Here is a 21505-nt window from a genome sequence, read left to right on the forward strand (position 1 = left end):
ACCATAGAAACTTGATTTACTTGTAATTTTAGTTCCTGTAATTTTAGCCTCAAGTTATTTCATTTAAATATGAATTTGAAACATTCACAATGCTTAGATCCTGCGATGTCATAACTGCATTTCTACTATTAGAATACTATTTTACTCTTACAAAATGATTTCCAAGAAGGGTTGTTGTGCTGCAGAGAATTTCTGGGCCCATATTTATTTCCTTCCAACCACAACTTAACCTCCACATAACCTAAGAGAGTCTTTGCATTGTTTTGGTTGGGCCAGCAGTGTCTTGGGAGAGATGGACAGCCACTTGGAGTGTGGATGAGGTTCCCCCCCTACATTGTTTCTAATCACTGACAAACACACTGAGTGAGGTTACCACTATTTTAATCTCTAAATCTTTGTTCATAATCAGACTTAGTTTCTTATCCTTTTCTTAATACACTTTCTTACAATGATTTCCTTGTTCTTCTTGTTATATCACAAAAATCTGTGGTTATAAGCCAACTGAACAAACACCATGTCAGGTCCAGTATTTGGAAATGTCAGATGTCTCGTTGGTAATCAGGGCTTAATAATAATAAATATAATAATAATTAATGCAAGTATTAATTAACGCAAATGGCCAAGAACTAGCTCAAAAAGTGTCAGAGCAGAAATGTTTGTCCTTTCAATTATAAGGTACTGTAATAATAAATAAAAGGAAAAGCTTTGGATAATCAGTAATACCAAAGAGAATTGGGATATATTTTAATACAGTTGAGTTGCAAAGCCATTATTTAAGAGCTCTGCTTTGATTTTTTGCCTCAGAATTGGGTACAAACAAAAATGTGAGCGTGTGTGTGTTTAGCAGAGGCTCTATTGAGTAACAATTATTAATGAACTCAGAGCCAACGCCAGGCCGAGAAGCCAATACAGCTGAATGGCCTGGTGATCCAGAGGGACCTCAGAGCCTGCTATGTTGCATAGCAAGACACATCCCACATAAGGTCTTTAGCCAGTCAACTCTTGCAGGGGGCTCAAACCCATTCTTGGTAAGCTCTGGCTAGACTATGTCAGGAAGGTTTGGACAGCCTGATTGAATTTAAGGGGAAAGAAAGACTTAGAATTCCAGTTTCTGGATGGTCTATGAGTCAGTGCTAGATCTTAGGCATCCACTAGACCCCAGTGTGCTTCCCAATCACTTCTTTCCCATGTTTTGCAAGGACTCCAGAAAATCCATGCGGATTACATGAAGGGAAATCACCTTCTCCTCCCTCCATTAACCTCAAACTGGTTTCCCAGTCTTGCTCTTCTTTCTTTTCATTTTCCTGAATCCATCCCCAAGGCCAGAGCCTTAGTTCAGGCCCTGATCAATACTCAGGTGGACCCCTGCAGTTCTTCATTGACTGGGGTCTGGGATCTTCGCCCTCTAAGGGAGTAATCCCTGTAAAATCCCAGTGCAGATTGTTTCACACTCATCACCCTCAGGATAGAATGCAAACTCCTTGGTGTTACACCCACTGCCCTCCAGGAGTAGAGCTGTCCCTCCAGGATAATTTCTTAACAAGTCTCCCAGGAGAGGAACTCCTTGCCCCAGGCAAACTGAATGACCAGCAGCAAATCCCCTGGACTGGGCACGCATGGTCTGGCATTTAATCAATCTCCTTCTTCTGCTCAGGATGCCTTTCCTCTTCACCTCCTCGTCTTCATGGAGAACTTCAGTGCATCCTTCAAGACGTGGCCCAAGTTTCTCTACAACTATAATTGTATCAAAACCATTTGTTGATATGTCCTCAGCTACTTGAGGGTAGCAGCCAAGGTATACATGTTTATTTCCCCTCTTCAGATTTCATCTCCTAATCCTCTATCTGGTCTTCTTTCTGTTCTCCAGCTATGTGAAGTCTCCGAGCTTTTCCTCTGGCTACTCCCTTTGCCTGGAAATCCCTTCCCTGTCCCCATACTTACTGTTCTCAGAAGTGGCTCATTCATCATTCAGGTCTCAGCTCAAATGTCACCTCTGCAGAGAGGCAGTCTCTACTGTCCCAGATCTAAAGTAGTCCCCCTCCCAACAACCTTCCAAACATTCTCTTATTATCCTGTTTCATTTCTACTGAAGTATTTGTCACCATCAGAAATGATCTTGTTTATCTCTGTGTTTATTTGTTCCTCTCCCCTGTTCTCTCATTCCTCACTAGAACATATTCCTCTGCCCGGCATGCAGTGTCCTTGTCTACATTCATTCATGTAGTCCTAGTGCTTACAACAGTTCTTGACACGTAGTAGGTATCAATCAATGTCTTTGGGATTAGTGTATTATATGTAGGATTTGTAATTCTAAGAATGGGTATAAATAGGATTATTTTATGAGTATAGGTCTCCTGACGAGTGGAGATAAAAAGGTGAGCATGCTAATCAACCTCCCCCTCCTTCCCATCTCTTTAGCAACTATGCCCTGAGTCATTATTTGAATATTTTTACGTTTTGTCTTTCACAGCTGTCTTTATTTGTCAAGAATGTGTTAAGGCCTAACTTTCTCAAGGCCTTTTAGACCATAGACACTGGAGCCAAACTATCTAGGTTCAAGTCCCAGTTCTGTCCATATGTGACCTTAGGCAAGTAATTCAACCTCTCTGTGCCTCAGTTTCCACATTCCTAAATTGGTGCCTGCCTCATGGGATTGTTGGGATGATTACAAGAATATATGCAAAACACTCAGAACAGTGCCTGGCCAAAGTAAGTGCAATATATATGTTAGTCATTAATATTAGTTGTTTTCTATCATGTGGAGACAGGACACAATCGACAAAGCAAAAATAGAAGGAGTAACTGTGGAAGATGAATGTAATGGGGAAAGCATGTTTGACAGAGAAATGAGAGCAGCAGGACATTTGCTTCCAGGAATTCAAAACAATACAGTTTATTAATTTTACATTTAGATATTTGTAACACACACATGTAGGATATCTGAGAGTTATTTAGAGTACCTCCATGATTTTGTGTTGAATCTTATAAATTTTATTTTAAAATAGTTTAACAAAACTCATCTTGCATTTTAATTTTTTAAAATAAAACCCATTATATCAAAGTCTTGAGCATTTAAAAAATTGTAAAAGCCATGATTCAAGTCAACAATTCTTTGTTTTGATATTTCGTGGGTAAACATGATTTCATTTGTCTATGAAGAATTTACTCTGTTCTCTTCTGGCTTTTTCAAGGCTTTCAAAAGTGATCATTCCTTTTGGCAGCTGCAACTTACTCTTTTCTGTTTCCAGTATGTTCTCAGCTTCACCTTAAATAAAGTACAGAAATATGCAAGGTGAAAAAGGGGTCTTTGGTGTTTTGTGAGAAGGCCTAATTACAGGGATAGGCTGTAACACTGTGTGGAGGCATGTCCCTAAATCTCACAGTAAAATATTTCACTCCTTGTCCTCAAGGTCATTCTTTCCTTTGCGAGGAAAGGAATTCTGAATATTCAAAGAGGGATACATCAGATGCCATAGATTTTATTTGAAGAAGACAGCATTTTAAAATGTAGAAGAGAAAGAATACCAAGTAATACTTTTTTCCCTGAAGGAAAGTCAGGATGATAAATATTAGTTGTGTTTGGAGGGGTTTGGTGTGGAGAAACCACATATAGTCCTTCCTATTGCCCCTTAATATGTCACAAATGACACGAGAGAAAATAAAGTTTATAAAAATTCTAATTTTTCAGGAAAGCGAATCTTTGACCTGAAACCACTTATAAATACCCAAAATAATATTAAATGTTCTTTAGTCTGTATACATACACATACATACATATACACATTTTTATAAACAATTCCTCTTTCAATTCAGTTAGTAATTTTATGGCCCAGTGACATTTGCCAACTTTTATTGTTAAAGACTGATTAATAGACTTTTTAAAAATTATAATACACATTGTTAACATTCCATAAGACTTCCTTGGGAATGAAGGCAAAAGTTTTCCTTAAGTACTGCTCTTTTGGCACATAATTAATTTGTACTCCAAACGCAACAGGACAGGCTACAATTTTCAAATTATAAGAACATTTCAACCATCTGCAAATGTCTTTTTTTGGCCTCAGTCTTAAATAGTAATAAAAATCATTATAAATTGTATATAATTAGGCAGGCCTTTGATGACAGACCACATGTTTCAATGTGAGGATGCCTCGCACATGGCAAATTCTCTGTATGTGTTTACAGAATGCCTCATGATAAATTCAGTCAAACAAGGATTGTATTTTGGGGTTATCACTAGTTAACAGGGCTCAGTGTTATAACCTAAACTTTCTAATATGGCAAGTTTCCTGGTGTATTCTAAAGTTGTATTTTTTTTAACAGGAAATTCCCACAAGGTGCTTGAAAGTTTAAAATTTTATATTCTGTAAACTCTGATGGACCTGTAATAAAACTACTTCAGAAATATACAATCAAAATGCTCCTAGAAAATAAATTTGCTCTCCATTAGTAATATGTTCAAGTGAATGCTATATAATAGAGTTGAAATTTCTTAATACTACATATTAACTTCCATGGGGCGCACTGAATTCTAATGTCCAGATAAACAACGAGACATAGGTGAGCTAAGATTAATGAGTTCTTAAGCAGATGAGTAATGTGAAACTGAGCAGGTTATTGAAATGAGTTTTAACATTAGTAAATCAGTTGTGTACAGTTAGTTTACAGCTTAAAGTGAGATTGTACTCCAACAGTTAACTTGTAGAACAGGGTTTTTGAATTTAGAATGCACTTTCCCATAGTAATAATGCTATACATCAGTTTCTAGGCCATCAACAAAAAACTGTTTAGCCTGCAGTATAGCTGAACTATGATATCAATAATGCCTGACTCCAAAGGACATTTTAGCATAGTTTCTATGTGGAAAGTGTGTTTCCATTTTCAAACGAGAACTTTTAAGAATATATAACCCTTCATCTCCCTAGGCCTGGGAATGAGATGTTCTACTTCCTACTTCCCAATACCTGCAGAGGAGACTGCACCTCCTCCTTTCCCATAACAAACAGAGCTTTAGGGATAGTGATGGGCCCACTGCCCAGGAGAGATCAGGATGGCAAAAAAAAAAAAAGGCTTGGGAAAGTCCTGTTTGCAATATGCTCTGGGTTGAAGGCTTGAGAAGTAGGGACACAGGGATCCTCATGAGAGTGTAGCTCCCAGAGAAGTGGTGGGAATTTGGAGGACATGGGTATCCTAGACTAATGGAAAAATTTATCTTCCTGGGACAGGAATAGCTTGAGTGGCAGCTGTGCTATTTTCTAGGGCAATAAGAGCCAGAGTTCTATGAGAGCAGCATGGTGCTGATAAATATTTAACAACTAGCTCTTCGGAAACAAAAAAGTACGTAAGTTTATTATAAATTTTACTTATATAAAATATATGTACACACAATTTATAAATATACTTTATCATAAATTCCATATAGCAAATTGATTCTCACAGAATGTTTTCATTGATTTTTGCTGAACTCTTGTCCAGAGCCAATCTATAGCGGCAGCTGATGAGAGAATAGAATTCCAACATGAATGATGGTTGGTGTTTTCATTTACATTAGTGAGTAGGACAAAAGTGAAACAATGACATATGTTGGAACTTTAACTTGTTTGAGAATGGTGTGAATAACTTTGCTGAATCAGATAATTTTTAAATGTTGGAAGAATATTTCCTCATTTTTTTATGTTATTCACAATGTAATGGCTACAGACACAACAAACTTTTAAGCATAATTTGCATTATTAACATTTTCTTTAGCACGTCCTTAAGTCTAGACTATGCGTTGGCAAATTTTCTTAAAGGGCCAGACAGTAAATATTTTAAGCTTGTGGGGTCTTATGTCTCTGTTGCAATGACTTGGCTCTGTCATGGTAATGGGAAAATAGACAATTCATAAATGAATGGGCATGTCTGTGTTCCAATAAAAATTTATTTCCAAAAACATATGGCCAATCCACAGGGCTTAGTTTGCCAAACCATGGTCTAGACAATGAACAAAATAGTAAGTCAAGCCTTGATTTGGCATTTGGGGATTCCACAGGTGTAAATACTCCCACCATGACCAACATCAAGCTACCAATGGGATGTGACTGAAGTCAAAGTTGTATCTGTATTTTATTGTGTCTGTATATTATACCCACATTTCTACCCTACAAATACAATAGATATACTTAAGAATATAAAGATAGATAACTTAAGCATATAGATAATAGTAAAATAATTAGAAACTAATAAGTTCTGAGTATTTATTACAAGTTTTTTAAAATATAATTTAATGTTATTTATTTTTTGTAATTTATTTAATTGTAAGTTTATATAATTTAATTTTTAACAAGGACTGCATTTAACAGCCAGCTTACAAAATTCCTGAAAATTTGACAATCAGTTGTTGTGAGCTGGTATGAGCTGGCTCAAACATACCACTGTGTGAGAGGGAGCAGAAATGTCGGTCATTGGAGGCTCAGGGAGAAGGTCTTGTCAGAATCTTCATAAGTCAAGGGGTCATACGGAAGGGATCCTTAAACCAGAAAATGAATCAGAAATAGAGACTCTGGTTTATCAAAGATTTACCTTTCATTCTTTGTAGAAGAGTTCCATAGCCCAAATCATACTGGTAGGTAAGGACAAAGCCTAATGGAACAATAGGGAAGAGAAAGGCTGGCTTCTTCCTTTTTAGTGCTCTGGTTCAAGAACAAAAAAGAATGAATATCAAGAATAACCTATAAATACAAATCTCCACACTTGATGAAAAAAAATTTACTTCCTTTTTGGAAGAATGTCCTCCATTTCAGAAGTTACATAATTCATTTGAGTTTTATCTGGAAATAGAATCTCCTTAGCCATAACCCCTCACCAGATTCTGCAATTTTCAAGGGCATGATCTTTGACTTGCTCATGTTTATTTGATGTTGAGGCTCAGATTACTCATTTTAAAAATGGTTAAGTATTGATATCTACCCCTTAGGGATTGTGGAGATAAATTTGTAGAGGCTTCCTTCTATCTTGTCAAGTCAGTCCTCTCAACTTATAAAAATGGAGAAAAGGACAGAAGAAATCTAAGAAACTAAAGGCAGAATTAACCATATGATTTCACTTATATGTGGTGGGTAAAAAATAAAACGAACAAACAAAATAAAACAGAAACAGACTCATAGATACAGAGAACAATCTGGTGTTTGCCAGAGGGGAGGGGTGTAGGGGGTGAGCTAAATAGGTGAAGGGGATTAAGAGGTACAAAATGCCAGTTATAAAATAAATAAGTCACAGAGATGTAATGTACAGCATAGAGAATATAGTAACAATATTGTAATAACTTTGTGTGGTGACAGATAGTAACCAGACATATCATGATGGTCATCTTTAACGTATAAACATACCGAATCACTGTACACCTGAAACAAATATAATACTGCATGTCAATTATACTTCAGTTTTTTAAAGATGGAGAGCAAATATCAAAACAGGAAAAAAAGGGCAGAATTAACTACTACTACCTTGGTTCTACGGAGTTACCTCCAAGGACTAAGCTATGAGGTTACTTTGTTTACATATACTCTAGTTGGATGAAGTCCTATCTTGATCAACTTAATGTGATAATGGCAAAGACAGAAAGAAATAAATTATTTGAGAAAATTTCAAAGTAAATAGCAAACATACCCAGCTGTTAAAGAGATGGCTGCAATGCCAAAAAATGTTCCAAAATATTTGAGAAATTCCCGGGACCAAGCAATCTGCATGGCCATTTGTCTTTCCCTCATTTCATTCTGCATTGTTAGCTGCCTTTCCAGCTGAGGACAAAACAAATGAAAAGTGTGGTTACTCACCTGTGCATCTGAGCACAGCTGATATTCTGCTTTTCCAGTGGATTTTCATCTTCAATCACTTTGATTCATCTTTTTTTTTTTTTTTTAATTTCAACAGACTTTGACTAAAGTCTCTCTGGACAGCTATCCCCAACTGCCACTTTGGCGGTGAAATTTTCCTAGAATATGTACAGAATACATGCAATATTCTTTTTCTGCATCCTGAGTTCTTGAATGCACCTGGTTTGGAGCTTTTATCCAAACCTAAATTATATGTCCAGTCTATTATATCATATATGACGCAAGACCTATGTGCCTTTAAATGCAGGTACATGTTATTGGCCTTTTTCACAACTTGTATTCTAATCATTTTTCCCTCCAAATCCATTCAACTCCAAGTTGAAATTAATTTGGAGTATCAGGTCCATATCATACCATGATATGATGGTAGAGGGGTATTATTTTGAAACATTAATAGAGATTTTTTTTTTCCCTACAATTTTCTTGTTGGCTCAAGTCCTTCACCACTTTAGTTAGTGCCTTTCACTGCTTTGGAGCAGAAAGCAGATACAGCCCAGAACAAAGAAGGAGACTGGATGTTTGAATGGATTTTTAGAAAACACACAACAGAAGCAATAGTCTGAAAGCCCAAGCCCATTATTTTGAGAAAGTCAGATTCTTGAGAAAGAAAAGTTGTTGTTTTTTAAATTCTAAAATCTTGGCACTGTGTATCATTAGCAAAGCATAGAGGATAGCAAGTATAGAATGAATGATGCAAACCATAGGATGTGGAAGAATGAGTAAAAGTGTGACTCAGTTTTCTCTACATGCCTTCTTTCTGCTGTGGGAAGGAACTGGGAGAGGAATGTGAGATTTTAGATATAAATATGGGGTTTGGCTCCTTGGTCCCTCTTGGGGGTTGAAGCCCCAGGGGATGTGGTGGTCTTGGGATTTAGAGATCCCCAGACAGAAAGCACTTCTAGGAGAGGCAGCTAAAGTAGAGCACAAATGGTTGCAGGGCAGATCCAGGCTTAGAGCAGGCTTGAGAGAGGCCAACCCAGTCTCTCTCAGCTGCCAAGGGGTGTGGAGAAAGTCTGCAAGGTTCCCATGTCAACCTGGAGAGGGGCAAAGAAGGTAGCTGAGAATTTAAAGCAGGTGGCTTACCAGAGAGTCACCAAAGCCTAGGGCCTGGTGTCCTCATAACAGACACTTGGGTAGAGACTATCAGCCAAGGGCTGGGTGAGGAAGGTGGCTAGATCTCAGAGGATCAGCAGCACCCCAGAGCACAGAAGTAATGGTCAAGCCAGCCTGAAACATTGTCAAAGGCCCTCAGAGCAAATCACCTGACATTATCCAGGGTGATGAAACAGAAAACAATGGCAGAAAAACCTCCTCCAACCAGATACTCCTCGATGCCTATGCCATCTGAGATCACCTGGACCCAAACCTAGACTGGTCCAGGAAAAAATGGACAGAGAAAGGGAGGAAGTCAAGCTGAATTTAACTCTATCCACAAAGAAGTAAGTTTTAAACTAGAAGTAATTGAGTCACTTTGACTTGTCAAAATTAAATTTGCCCTCAGCAGTAGCAATTAAAATTCATTTTGAGTTCAGTTAGAGAATAAAAAATAGTGTTTTTGCATACATGATCATTTAGCATATGAAATTCATCCTTGCCATATTACTTACTCAAAAAACTTACATGACAGTTCATAGTATCCCCCCAAAGTAATGTAGATGCATCAATTAATTATGTGTGTTGTTATCAAAAGCCATCTAATCCAATCATGACACAGATGAACCCAAGATCAGTAGTTCTGAAACTTAGCAGAACATTATGAGCATCTGGGGAGTTTTTCAAAGTCCCAATGCCCAGGCCTATACCTTAGACTAATTGAACCAGGAGGAATGATGGAACCAAGATCTGGAGGTGGGACCAGTCATCAGTATTTTTTAAAGGTTGCCAGGTAATTCTGGTGTGCGGCTAGGATTGAGAACCACTGCCTGAGATGAAAGAACTCACCACCTAGGTTCTTTCCCAACAAGGACCAAGCTGAAATATAAGTCTGAAAATTGATCTTCTGGGAACTCTCAAAAGATTGTGAACAGGAGGTTTTTTAAGGGTGGTAGAACTAATCTGTTGGTACTATCGTGGTGGGTACATGACATTCTGCATTTGTATAAACCTTTAAAACTTTACAGCACAAAAAGTGAACCTTACTGTACGCAAATTTTACAAATCAGCCAGAAGGTCAGGGGATCCATAGGATGGAATGTGGACTGTGACAAAATAATCTATAAATGTATGACATAACTTCACTGAAGGAAGTGGAGGAAAAGGAACTGATCTAACTTTGGAAAATGATATTTTGACTGGAAACTATAAAACTAAAGACAAAAGGATTGGTAAAGTTATTTCTAACGGGGTACACGTTAACAATTCTGAAACTGATTTACATGTAAACTGGAGATGAACAAACAAATAAATAGATGGCAGATGGTTGGAGTCAGGCTTCTTACTATTAGAGAGGGAGATTACAAAAAAGCAAGGGGAAAAGACTAGAATGAACCATGTTATATTGGATTAGAGTCAGTGACATCAGTATGGAATTGTGTTTAGCTTATTACAGATACAGGTGGACAAAGATAAAATTATAGATATGGATGTATACATGGGTTAGTGTAAGTACCTATATTTCCTAGCTCTGTCCACTGAGAGGGCATAGAGGTGATGACACCCTTGTAGCAATGAGCACACTCAACACCCAGATTTTGGTTTCTACTTCTACTCTCCAATGAAAGGATTCAGAGTCCTTGGAGAAATGGCTGACCTAAGACTGAGACAGGAAATGAGCTAGAATATCTTGTAGTGCCAGAAAGAAATGCTCAAAAAAAAAAAAAAAATGATGGAGTATGTCAAAGGGACACAGGAGCCAACCCAAAAGAGCTCCCAATGGCCAAATTTGGGACAATTTGAGCAGCAAAATATACAATACAGTATTGGATTGCAACCCAAAGTGTAAAATAAATATCCATGAGTCCATAGTGATATAAATGGAGGAGACAAATATCCTGTAAAGAATTCAAAATCATTTGTGTAGATACTCCCCTGCCACCTTCAAGGAGGTAGGGTTTAATTCTCACCCCTTAATGGTGGGCTTTGCTTAGTTACTTGCTTCCAAGGAGTAGAGTATGAGAGGGTAAGGGGAGGGAGGGGGAAGGAACATTACAGTGGAGAAACCTGGCAAACACTACCTTGACTAAGTGAGCAAGGTTAACATCATTAGTGATGAGACATGTTGATAGCATGTACCCTTGATATAATGTGATGAGAAGGGAACTTCGCTGCTGTGTTCTTCCACCCCAAAACCCATAAACCCAATCTAACCAGGAGACAAACCCAAACTGAGGGACAATTTACAAAATACCTGACCAGTATTCCTCAAAACTCTCAAGGTCATCAAAAACATGGAACTTCTGAGAAACTGTCACATTCCATAGCAAGCAAAGGAGACAAGAAGACTAAATGTAATGTGGCATCCTAGATGGAATTCTGGGACAGAATAATTAGGGGAAAACTAATGAAATTTGAATATGAATTTTATTTAATAGTAATATACCAATGTTTGTTTCTTAGTTGTGGCAACTGTACTATGGTAATGTAAGATATTAACTGCAGAGTACGCTAAGCGTAGGGTATTCAGGAACTCTGTACTTGTTTTCCATAAATCTAAAACTATTCTAAAATTTAAGTTTATTTTAAGAAATGATTATGAACAAATCTTATATTCTGGCTCTCTACTCTCCTATTGATTAGAATAGAGGCAATCATCTCCATATATCACAGATAAATTGTAAAAATCAGCCAGATTGAGTATCTGCAATAAACTCTGAGTCTAGAGTTAAAAAAAAAAGATCTCTGCAGACTGTCTCGATGGCCAAAAACTCCTGACGAAGGACAGCATTGTGCTGTAATGTTAATTATCAATTAAAATTATTAATTACCCCATACTTCATAAAATTGTGTTTAAAGTCAGAGGTCTAGAGCCAAATACATTTTAAAGTTCAAATTAATTAATAAATTTTATTACCAAACTTTTTCAATAGCCATGAAGTGATAATTATATGAATATAATTATTAATTTGCCAATAATGGGCATTATTTAACTAAATGTACATTCAGTTTTACACTTCTTTCCCAAATATTGACACTAATAACAAATAAGAGCACAAGAGAACATGTACAGTTTCCTTAACAGTCTTTAACCCAAATCATAAATATAAAATTTTGTCCTATTTTAAAAGAACTTTAGACCTTTTTACAATAATAATTTTCCTATCTCTGTTACTTTTGATATTGCTTTACAGAACAATTTGAAATTAAAACGTTCCTGATTATGAGTTCAGACTCTGATGATCTTATAGGCGTATCTGATACTAGCTTAACAATTACAGAACCACAATTTATTTTGGAGAATATAATAAAAGGAAGCCAGCTTACTAAAAATAATTGTACATAGTAGGAGAAATCACATTCATAAAGCTGTTACATCTGCCCTTTCCTGTGTATTTTAATTCTTCAATTTCCTTGTTTAAAAAATATTAAGGGTAGCCACAAAATTACTGATCTCAGTAATTTGTCAATCTCTTGAGTTTCAGGGAGCACAATTTTGTAAAGGCCCACAGACCACTTAATACAAGTTTCCCCTTAATACAATAATAAAATGATTAAATTTCACTTGAACATATAAAATATTTTCAGAGAACAAAGAAGGCAATGTTTTTATTTGGAGACTTTCCTATTTTTGAGAAATAATTAGGCCAACTTTGAGAAAAAACCAGTTTACTTCTGTGTTTTTGGTTTCCAACAGTCTTTTAATTTATTCATAATATATTCACATGCAATAGAAAAGTTATCTTTTCATTTGCTTAATTGTGCAATGCCAAAAAGTTATTCTATGTGTCCTGCCACAAAAGAGTTTTGTTTTTATCAGAAATGAGAATATTTTATATTTGTCTATGGCTTTGTTAAATTAACAGAGATATTATTGATACCTTAAACTAAACACAAAATCAGAATTTCAGGTAAACAAAACATAAACTGAGATCGTTAAAATAAAGCAACCATAATGAAAGCCGTGACAAGTGGCATCTAACTTTAACTTGCTCTATAGGTATTTTAAGTGCTCAACATCCGTTAAGTAGTTTGGGAAGAATCTAGAAGGAGAAATGAGTAGTAAATTGAAGCTGGAAAAAAAGCCCATTTTTTTTAAATCAGTGACATGAAAATAATTTAATGTAAACAAAATTATAGTATTATTCAGAAGATTAAAAGCTTTGGTTATAGCATCTTTTTACATATCTTCCAATAAAGATTATAACACAATTAAATCCATTCTTACTCTCAGATGTATGTAAACAATAAGATCACGCTAAGGAAACAATAAGAATTCTGGTTTGGCAAAAACCCTTTATATTAAGTTATGGATTCCAAAATATATGGACTTTCCCCAAGAAGAGCAGAAGATGCCAACAAGATGAACAGAGCCTGGGAAAGAACAAAAGACCAATGACCTTCTCAACTATTATCTAAAATTCCTTAAAGACACAGCTTCTAACAGTGTCTGGTATATTATAAGCACTATTAACTGAAGTTGAAGACAATTTCAGAACTTTAATAGAAACAATAAGGGTATTTTCTTTTATCCTGGATTTCCTCATTTTAAAGAGTACTTATTTCTTAGTTTGATAGTTATATTCTACTATGTCAGTCTTAACTGTGCACAAAGCTAAGGCCGCTATTCTACAACACTTACACCCGAGAATCTTAGAACCAAGATATGCTTCAAAAAATAAAATCAGAAAATTCTTAAGAAATTGCAAGATGCTTGTTTCTCACTTTATTGTGGCAGCTGACACACTAATAATAGTAATAATGTGGCCCACCATGTTCTAAGTGCAGTACTATTTTACACATGTTGGCTTTCTCCCCAAATCCTATGAGGTTGGTCTATGAGTTGAAGACAATGGAAGCCACTCTGACTAGTAGTTTAAAGATTTTATTTTTCCTTTTTCTCCCCACCCCGCTGGTACGAAGCCCCCTGGTGTATATTTTTAGTTGTGGGTCCTTCTAGTTGTGGCCTGTGGCATGCCACCTCAGCGTGGCTTGATGAGCAGTGCCATGTCCACGCCCAGGATCCGAACTGGTGAAACCCAGGGCCACTGAAGCTGAGCACGCGAACTTAACCCCTTGGTCACGGGGCCGGCCCCCCAACTAAGTAGTTTAAACAGAAAAAGAATTATTGCAGGGTATTTGGCAGCTTAAGATTTTCTGGGAGAGCCATGAAAGTTAATTTGAATTCTACCCTATCAGGAGCAACATAGCTAAGAGAAATGCCCAGCCAGAACATGGGACTCTTTTAGGTGTACCCCACAGCCACTGCCTTCTACCACGGATGCTCAGGACCAAATACTGAAACTCCACCTCCACCACTCCTAAAATACCAGTCACTTTCACTACAGTGGTTACAAGAAGACCCAATGTCTTCTTGAAGCTTTACACTGCTCATGTTTACCTCTCAAGTCTCCTTCAAACATGCCTGGTTGGCAGAAGTAGGTCAGATGTGAAACCCAGCTGCAAGGGAATCTGGGAAATTTGCCTTTGGCTTTCCAGCCTCTGTTTACAGGCAAGCACACTATAAGGGATTGGAATGGAAGTTGAGCAATCCAGTAATAATACCTGCCACAGAAGGTTTTATCTCAGTTTACAGTTAAGTAAACTAAGGATCAGAATTTGAGCGATTTTTCCCTGTGGTCACAGTTATTAAATGGCAGATCTGGGATTCAGACCCAGGGTTGCCTGTTCCAAAACCCAAACTTGCAGTCTAAGAACACTTGCAGTAATCAAGTCAACATGGAAAGTAGGGATGAAGTGGACAGGGTATGTGATTACCATCTGAAAAGTCTTTACCTTTCTGTATAATTAATGCAAGAATCTTAGAATGACACTGCATAATGAACTCTAAATTGACCTGGGGTACAGACTGACCTGAATTATTCTGTTTAAATCTCTTTGAAAGAGCCTCTACACTCACTGTCTCCAATTTCTCACCAGCATTTCATGCCCCCATCCCTATAGCGATTTCAGTGACCACTGCTCTCTGATTGTGAGCTTCCCAAGGCCCCTGTGGCCTCTTCCTCATTGCCATATCTAATTCCTCAGAGAACTGGGAACAACCACCACATCCAAACAATGACCATGGCCTTCAGACAACTTTCTAAACATTTCTTGAGATGTGGACTCCCCTACCCTCTTGCACAAATGTGGGTTTGGGGCTCTAGGCCAATGGCCCTGGGAGAAAAGAGAGCTAGCCTATGGCTCTATAAGGAAACTAATATCTGTTCTCAAGGTGGGAGCAGAACAGAAAGCTAAGCAAGTTCTGAAAGGTCAAGACCTGCTCCCCTTCCACAATGAGAAACAAAGGGAAAAGGCAACTCCTAAGAACAGAAGAGCACTAGAGCCTGTTCCAGAGAAGGTCCTTCAAGTCCTATCTTTGTTTACTTTTCCCAGAATTTCCTTTTAAGCTATCTCCTCTTGGTCTTAGATCCTGGTGATATCATCACTTTCCAGGCTTCAACTACAACCTCTTGCTGATGACATCAGAGCTCTAAAGTTCCATCCTGGAGCTCTACTCAGTGGTAGATCATATTTCCAGCTGTATTCTAGGCATCTCCACTGGAAGAAGGATCGCCAAGTCTTACCAAAATATCCCTGCATATCTGTTGAATCCACTCTCCTTCCTGCTGTCCCTGCTCCAGCTCCAGCTCAGATCATCACTATCCATCAACAAAGGCACTGCATTACTGCCAATCTGTGTTCTCTCTTCCTAGTTTCTTCTCCTTCAATCCGTTTTTTACACTGCTCTCTTTATACTTAGATTCCTGTCTCAAAAGTGACCTCATGGTACTTTCCTGCTTAAAAACTTTCTTTGGTTCTTTAACTCCTAGACATGACATGGCCTTTAAAAATCCTATTCCAATTCACCTCTTAGGGTTCACGTCCTGCCAGTCTTCCCCTAGACCCCAGCCACCCCAGTCCTCAACCAGGCCAGGCATGTTCACCTTTCCACATCTTTTGGCTTTATGGAAAGAGACAGAGTTTGGAGTCACATAGGCTGGGTTCAAATTCCAATTCTGTCACTTACTTGCTATGTGATTGTGGGCAAATCCTCTAAATCTCTTGACTTCAATTTCTCTATCTCTAGGAGCAACATAGCTAGCCTACAGGGTTGTTCTGCTAAATAAGATGGCATATTTGCAAGGGACTGATGTACTGCAGGCATTGGTATGTATTATCCCCTTTGTCTTGCTTTTCCTTCTTGTCTCCTATCCCCAGTGGTTACCTAGACTTAGAGCCTTTTTCCTTCACTTTCTTCCCTCTCTCTTTCTTGGAGAGTTCACCTGTTTTCCTGACTTCAAAATTTCTCCTTGCTGAAGATCTCCACCTCTCTATCTAAAGCCCCATCTACTCACTGGAGCAATGCCAGCTGCAGAGAGCTGACTTGCATTCCTGGCACTACCCTGAATTCAACACGCCCTACACTGCGATCATTTCCTCTAACCAGCGCCCCGCCTATTCCTTGTATTCCTCAGAGGCTCCATGATTCTCCCAGAGGAATGAAAACTTTGGTTTCATCTTCAACTTACTCCTCTTCTTAATCCTCCAAGTACCTAGTTAGTTCAGAAATTCCACCAACTTTTCTTTCGAAATACACCCTTTTCTCTATTCTTGCTGCCTCCCCTGAAATCCAAGTCCTTATCACCTCAGACCTTGGCTACTGCAATAGTCCAATGCTAGCCTTATATATCTAGCCTGTGATATATGTCTATTAACAAAAGCATTATGGCCCAGAAGTTAATACTGTAGACACTGGGGCCAGACTGTCTGCATTTGAAGCCTGGTTCCACCACTCACAAGCTGTGTGGCTTTTGGCGAATTCTTGTATCTCTCTGTGCCTCAGTTTTCTTAGCAGTAAAATGAGGCAAATGACGGTACTCACCTTAAAGGATTTTTGTAAGGATTAAATGAACAAATACATGCAAAGGTCTTAGGGCAGAGCTTTAATAAAGGTTCAAAAAAAGTTAGTTACTATTATTTGCCTGGAAAATAGACATAAAACTGTAAGATTGGTTATTTTAAAATGTCAATCCTGCTCCTATTGCTCCCCTGCTCGAAAACATCCAATGCTTCTGTTTTCTGCCACACCAAGTATAAACGCTCTGCTCAGCTTTCCAGGCCCTCCGTATCAGCTCCATGCCCCAGGACAACCTCATTTTCTGTTGTGGCCCTTCCCAGCTTTGGTCAGCCTGGCCTCCTGCTGTTTTCCAGATGTGGCTCCATCTGTCTCTTCCCAGCCCTGTGACCTCAGACAAGTTACAGCATGTCTTATGTTTCCATTTTCCCATCTGTAAAATGGGGATAAGAACAGTACCTACATCATGGGTTTATATTTTTTACGAGACTAAAAAGAACTTATGTATATAGAGCATCTTCCTAACATGCCTGTGGTTGTTGGGGGAGAAGATGCTTATATGGGAAGAGTAGCAGCAGTTCTACATAGTGTCAATCAGAAATACATTTCTATAAATCTTGAAGCCTATAAAGGTAAAAATATGTTTCAAGAGAAAAAGACAAGATTTCTACAGACATTAATATAGTATTCCTAAAAGCTACCCTTACTGGTTATTGAGTCATTCGCTTCTTATAACAGTCTGTTTGGCAGGTATTACCTAATATCCCCATTTTTCCAGATGAGGAAACTGGTGGTAAGAATGGTTAGGTAACTTGCCACTGCCTGTAGTTCTAGTATGTACTGGGTATTTCCTTTACCTCTTAGATGAAGAAACTGTAGCCCAAAAAGGTTATGAGGTACATGCAAGTTTGTAGAATGAGTTGTTGGCAGGACTAGAACTGAATTTCCTTCTCTGGACTGCTAATCCAATGTTCTCTCAATAAAACCAATCTTCCTTAATATTTATTTTCAGATAAAAAGTCATGTTGTTTATTTAGTGATAGAAAAATATGTTTTATACAACATGTTTAGTTTATTACAAATGTAACTTATTCCAACAATAGTCAATAACTTCCTCACAGAATGTACTTTAAATGTTATAATACCTGGTTACAAATAGAGCTACAATCTACCAAAAATTAGTCTAGCACTTTAATTTTTGTCAGTTGATGAGAATAGGCCAAAAAATAAAAACAACAACTAAAAACCAGAAACACTACATTTTCAGCAATATTGAGGAATCAGCTGTTCATATTTAAGTGCATTTTCCAGAGAACTGAAATATACTCCTTTAAGCAAGAAAACTTACAAAAGAATTCTACTATTTTAATAGACACTTGTCTAAAAGCTATAATATACTGCTGCCTTCATAATTGAATATAGCAAATCGATATTGCTTGATTGCTTATTTATTTATGAATTTAGTTTGTTGTTATATATCCTTCTTTGGAGGAAACTTCTTTTCACAAAGACATAGAGTCATCATTAGCTCTCCTGTGCTGTAATGCAGCAGTGCTGTCAGAGTTCACCAGGTGGTCCCAGGCCTCTGTCCACTTTCTGTCTCCTCCTCTATCAAGCTGTTATGTTTCACTTTTAGCAGTAAATCCTCTTCTAAGCAACAAACTCCCCTGACTTCCCTTTCTTCTCACTCTCCCTCTCATTCTCTCTCGATGATCTAGTGCTTTTAATTGTCTAGTGGCAGTAAGAGAACAAAGTTTGTTAGAACCTTGTATAAAATAAAAACACATAAGTTCCTAATGAGGACCTGAAAGTCAGGGGCTTCCTATGAGTATGTTGCATGACTTTCAGAACACGGCCTTGTCATAATTACTTGATTCTTTTGTCTTTAAGTATTTCTTCTTGCTTCCTCATCATGTTCCAGATAAGAGGTTGTCATATATATCACTTTGGTCCAAAGAGCTGTCATTATAGTCAAAATAAAATATTGTTTATACCTCTTATAATAATAGCCAGAAAATGTGTAAAGTACTTATTTTCAGAATACAAGCTAAGGCAAAAGAGAAGTAAAACAAAAGAAAACAAAAAGACAAAACTAAACCCCACTGAATACAACTATGATCATGTAGAATGTTCTTTGATTAGTTTCCCTTCTGTCTTCTCAATGAGTTGTGCTTCTGATCCTACATTTCAATATCTTCATGGAATCCTGAAAAATAAACGTTTTTATCCAAAAAAGTACTTTTGTACTTTCATGTGGTTTTATTACATTCAGAAATGTTCTAAATATAAAATAATTCTCCAAAAATGCTTCAGAAGATAAAGGAATCAAGTAAGAGGGTTTAAAAGGCTATGTTGAGCAAAGGCCCTCCCACCTGGTTGAAGGAAATTTTTTAAAACTTTGCTTGACAAGCTGATTCTAAAATTTCCTTTGAGGAGAAAATATGCTTCAACATGGATGCACGTCAAAAATATTATGCTAAGTGAAAGAAGCTAGACACAAAAGACCACATATTGTATGATTCCATTTATGTAAAATGTCAAGAAAAGGCAAATCTATGGAGACAGAAAGTACATTAGTGATTTCCTGAGTATGAGGTGGGGATCAAAGATTTACTGTAAATGAGCACAAAGGAATTTTTGAGGATGATGGAAATGTTCTAAAACTGGATTATGGTGATGGTTGTATAACCCTATAAATGTACCAAAAATCATTGACTTGTACCCTTAAAATGGGTGGAATTTTATACTATGTAAATTGTACCTCAAGAAAGGTGTTTAGAAAAATAGAAGTGGAACAGGGTACCCTTTTGGCATCCTTAATGATAGGTAAGTAACAGCATGTGTTTATTTTAAATCATTATAAAAAGTAAGGAAGATTTGTGGTGACATATTTGTCTGGCCACACAGTTATTCCTGGGTCTTAACAAAGTCTTTGATGTTCCACTCTTAATAGTTGTTCAAAAACATCCAGACCACTTGCTAAGGAATAATTCTATTCAGACTTTATAAATAATTTTATAATAAAACATTCCATCTTTATATTGATCGAAGAGGGAAGGAAAGACTGTTTAGCATTACTGTATGTATTCCTTTTTATAAATAATTACTTTTAAGCTTCATAGTCCATACTTTTTCGATTCTCATACTAAAACACACCACCAAAATTTTTCTTGCAGGGGTAGGAGATGGGGAAGATATTGGATTTTTTTTCTGTAAATGTTTCTATTCTTCTCTTCAAGCTTTCTTATCCCTGATACTAATATCACTCTCCCTAGGTATTAGAGCTTACTTTCTCTAAAGAGATGAAATCTATACCACAGTGAATTTTTGGTCAAGAGAGTGGTTAAACTGATCTGTCTTCCTTTAAAACATTGCTCAAATGTCAGCCCATCACCAGTTTTTGCAAAGTATTTTGGGAGCTCAGGTTTGATGGTTGTTAATCTGGAGATTTTTTTATTTAGAAGAAAATACATTTCTACAGTAGCTAAAATCAGAATCGAGTCAAGACTATAAAGTTAATCTAGTCATATGATAATTGCTAATAGGAAGAATTCATGGGGTGGGTCATCTAATTCTAATTAATTTTAGGCAGGACTTTAAATTAGAAATTTCTTATTTAAAACTGATTTCAATATAAAAACAAAAGTAGATTCTGGAAAGAATTCATTATTTAGTTATCCATTTCTGGGAAATAATACTTCTGATATTCATGTTCACATGTAATTTCAAAAATAAAATATCATTTCACTATTATAAGAAAATAACCATTAATTCCTAAAAAGGACAAAAAATAGTTATTTTTACATTCTGTCCTGTTCTGATTTTTATGAGTCTAAGAGTGCTACAGAAAGGTGAGCCTGACCCAGCCATAACCAATAAATCTTAGATTTACTGCTGTTTAATCCCTGTAGGGACAACTCATTCCTTCTTCAATACAATAATGCTCAATAAAAACCCAAACTAGGCACAGAAAGGGATAGGTCAAAATAAGAAACATAAACATAAGTGCAATTAGAGTTTTATGTCATAAAATTTCCTTTTATAATCCTCCTGAATGTTTTTTCTTAGTAAGAAAGAGGTACATTTTTTTATTAAGGGCTGTTTATTTACACTGATTTTTTTTTTCCTTTTGCTGAAAACTAAAGCCTAATTTGATAGTACCGACAAGAAAGCCAAGATATGAAGCATTAAAAACAATAGTGGCTCAGTATTGACCTCGTGGGTGGTGGTGGGGAGCACAGAAAATATAGCATGGTGGAAAGGGAAAGACATGCTCTTTCATGAATGATACTGGCATCATTGACTCTCAGTCTGGAAGAAGACAGTTAGCATTCCCTACCTCAAATCAAACAGAAAATGAATTCCAGGTGAACCAAAGCTCTAAATATACCAAATGAAACGATAAATATATTATAAGTAAAATTTGGAGATGCCTTGTGTAACCTTAGGGAGGCAAAGATCTTTTCAAGGAAAACAGGAAACATGAAGGAAAAGATGAACAGATTTTATACATTAAAAATGAAAAATTTAGGGCCAGCCCGGTGCCACAGCAGTTAAGTTTATGCACTCCACTTCAGCAGCCTAGCATTCACCACTTTGGATCCCAGGTGGAGAGCTACCACCACTCATCAAGCCATGCTGTGGCAGCATCCCACATATAAAGTAGAGGAAGATGGGCATG

General features: G+C 37.1%; 1 protein-coding gene across 2 annotated transcripts in view; it reads right to left on the reverse strand.

Annotated features, from left to right (window-relative positions):
- Positions 1 to 2874: 2874 nt before the first annotated feature.
- The window catches only part of PLGRKT (plasminogen receptor with a C-terminal lysine), a 40150-nt gene continuing 21519 nt past the window's right edge, over positions 2875 to 21505 (reverse strand). For both annotated transcript variants that reach the window (XM_046664692.1, XM_046664691.1), the window contains exons 4-6: positions 7648 to 7778; positions 6562 to 6671; positions 2875 to 3265 (exon numbers count right to left, since the gene is read on the reverse strand). In XM_046664692.1, coding sequence (XP_046520648.1) covers positions 3144 to 3265; positions 6562 to 6671; positions 7648 to 7778 — 363 coding nt within the window. In that variant the 3' untranslated portion in view covers positions 2875 to 3143. The remainder of the gene's footprint in view (positions 3266 to 6561; positions 6672 to 7647; positions 7779 to 21505) is intronic.

Source organism: Equus quagga, chromosome 6 (genome assembly GCF_021613505.1).
Source record: "Equus quagga isolate Etosha38 chromosome 6, UCLA_HA_Equagga_1.0, whole genome shotgun sequence".
Taxonomy (NCBI): domain Eukaryota; kingdom Metazoa; phylum Chordata; class Mammalia; order Perissodactyla; family Equidae; genus Equus; species Equus quagga.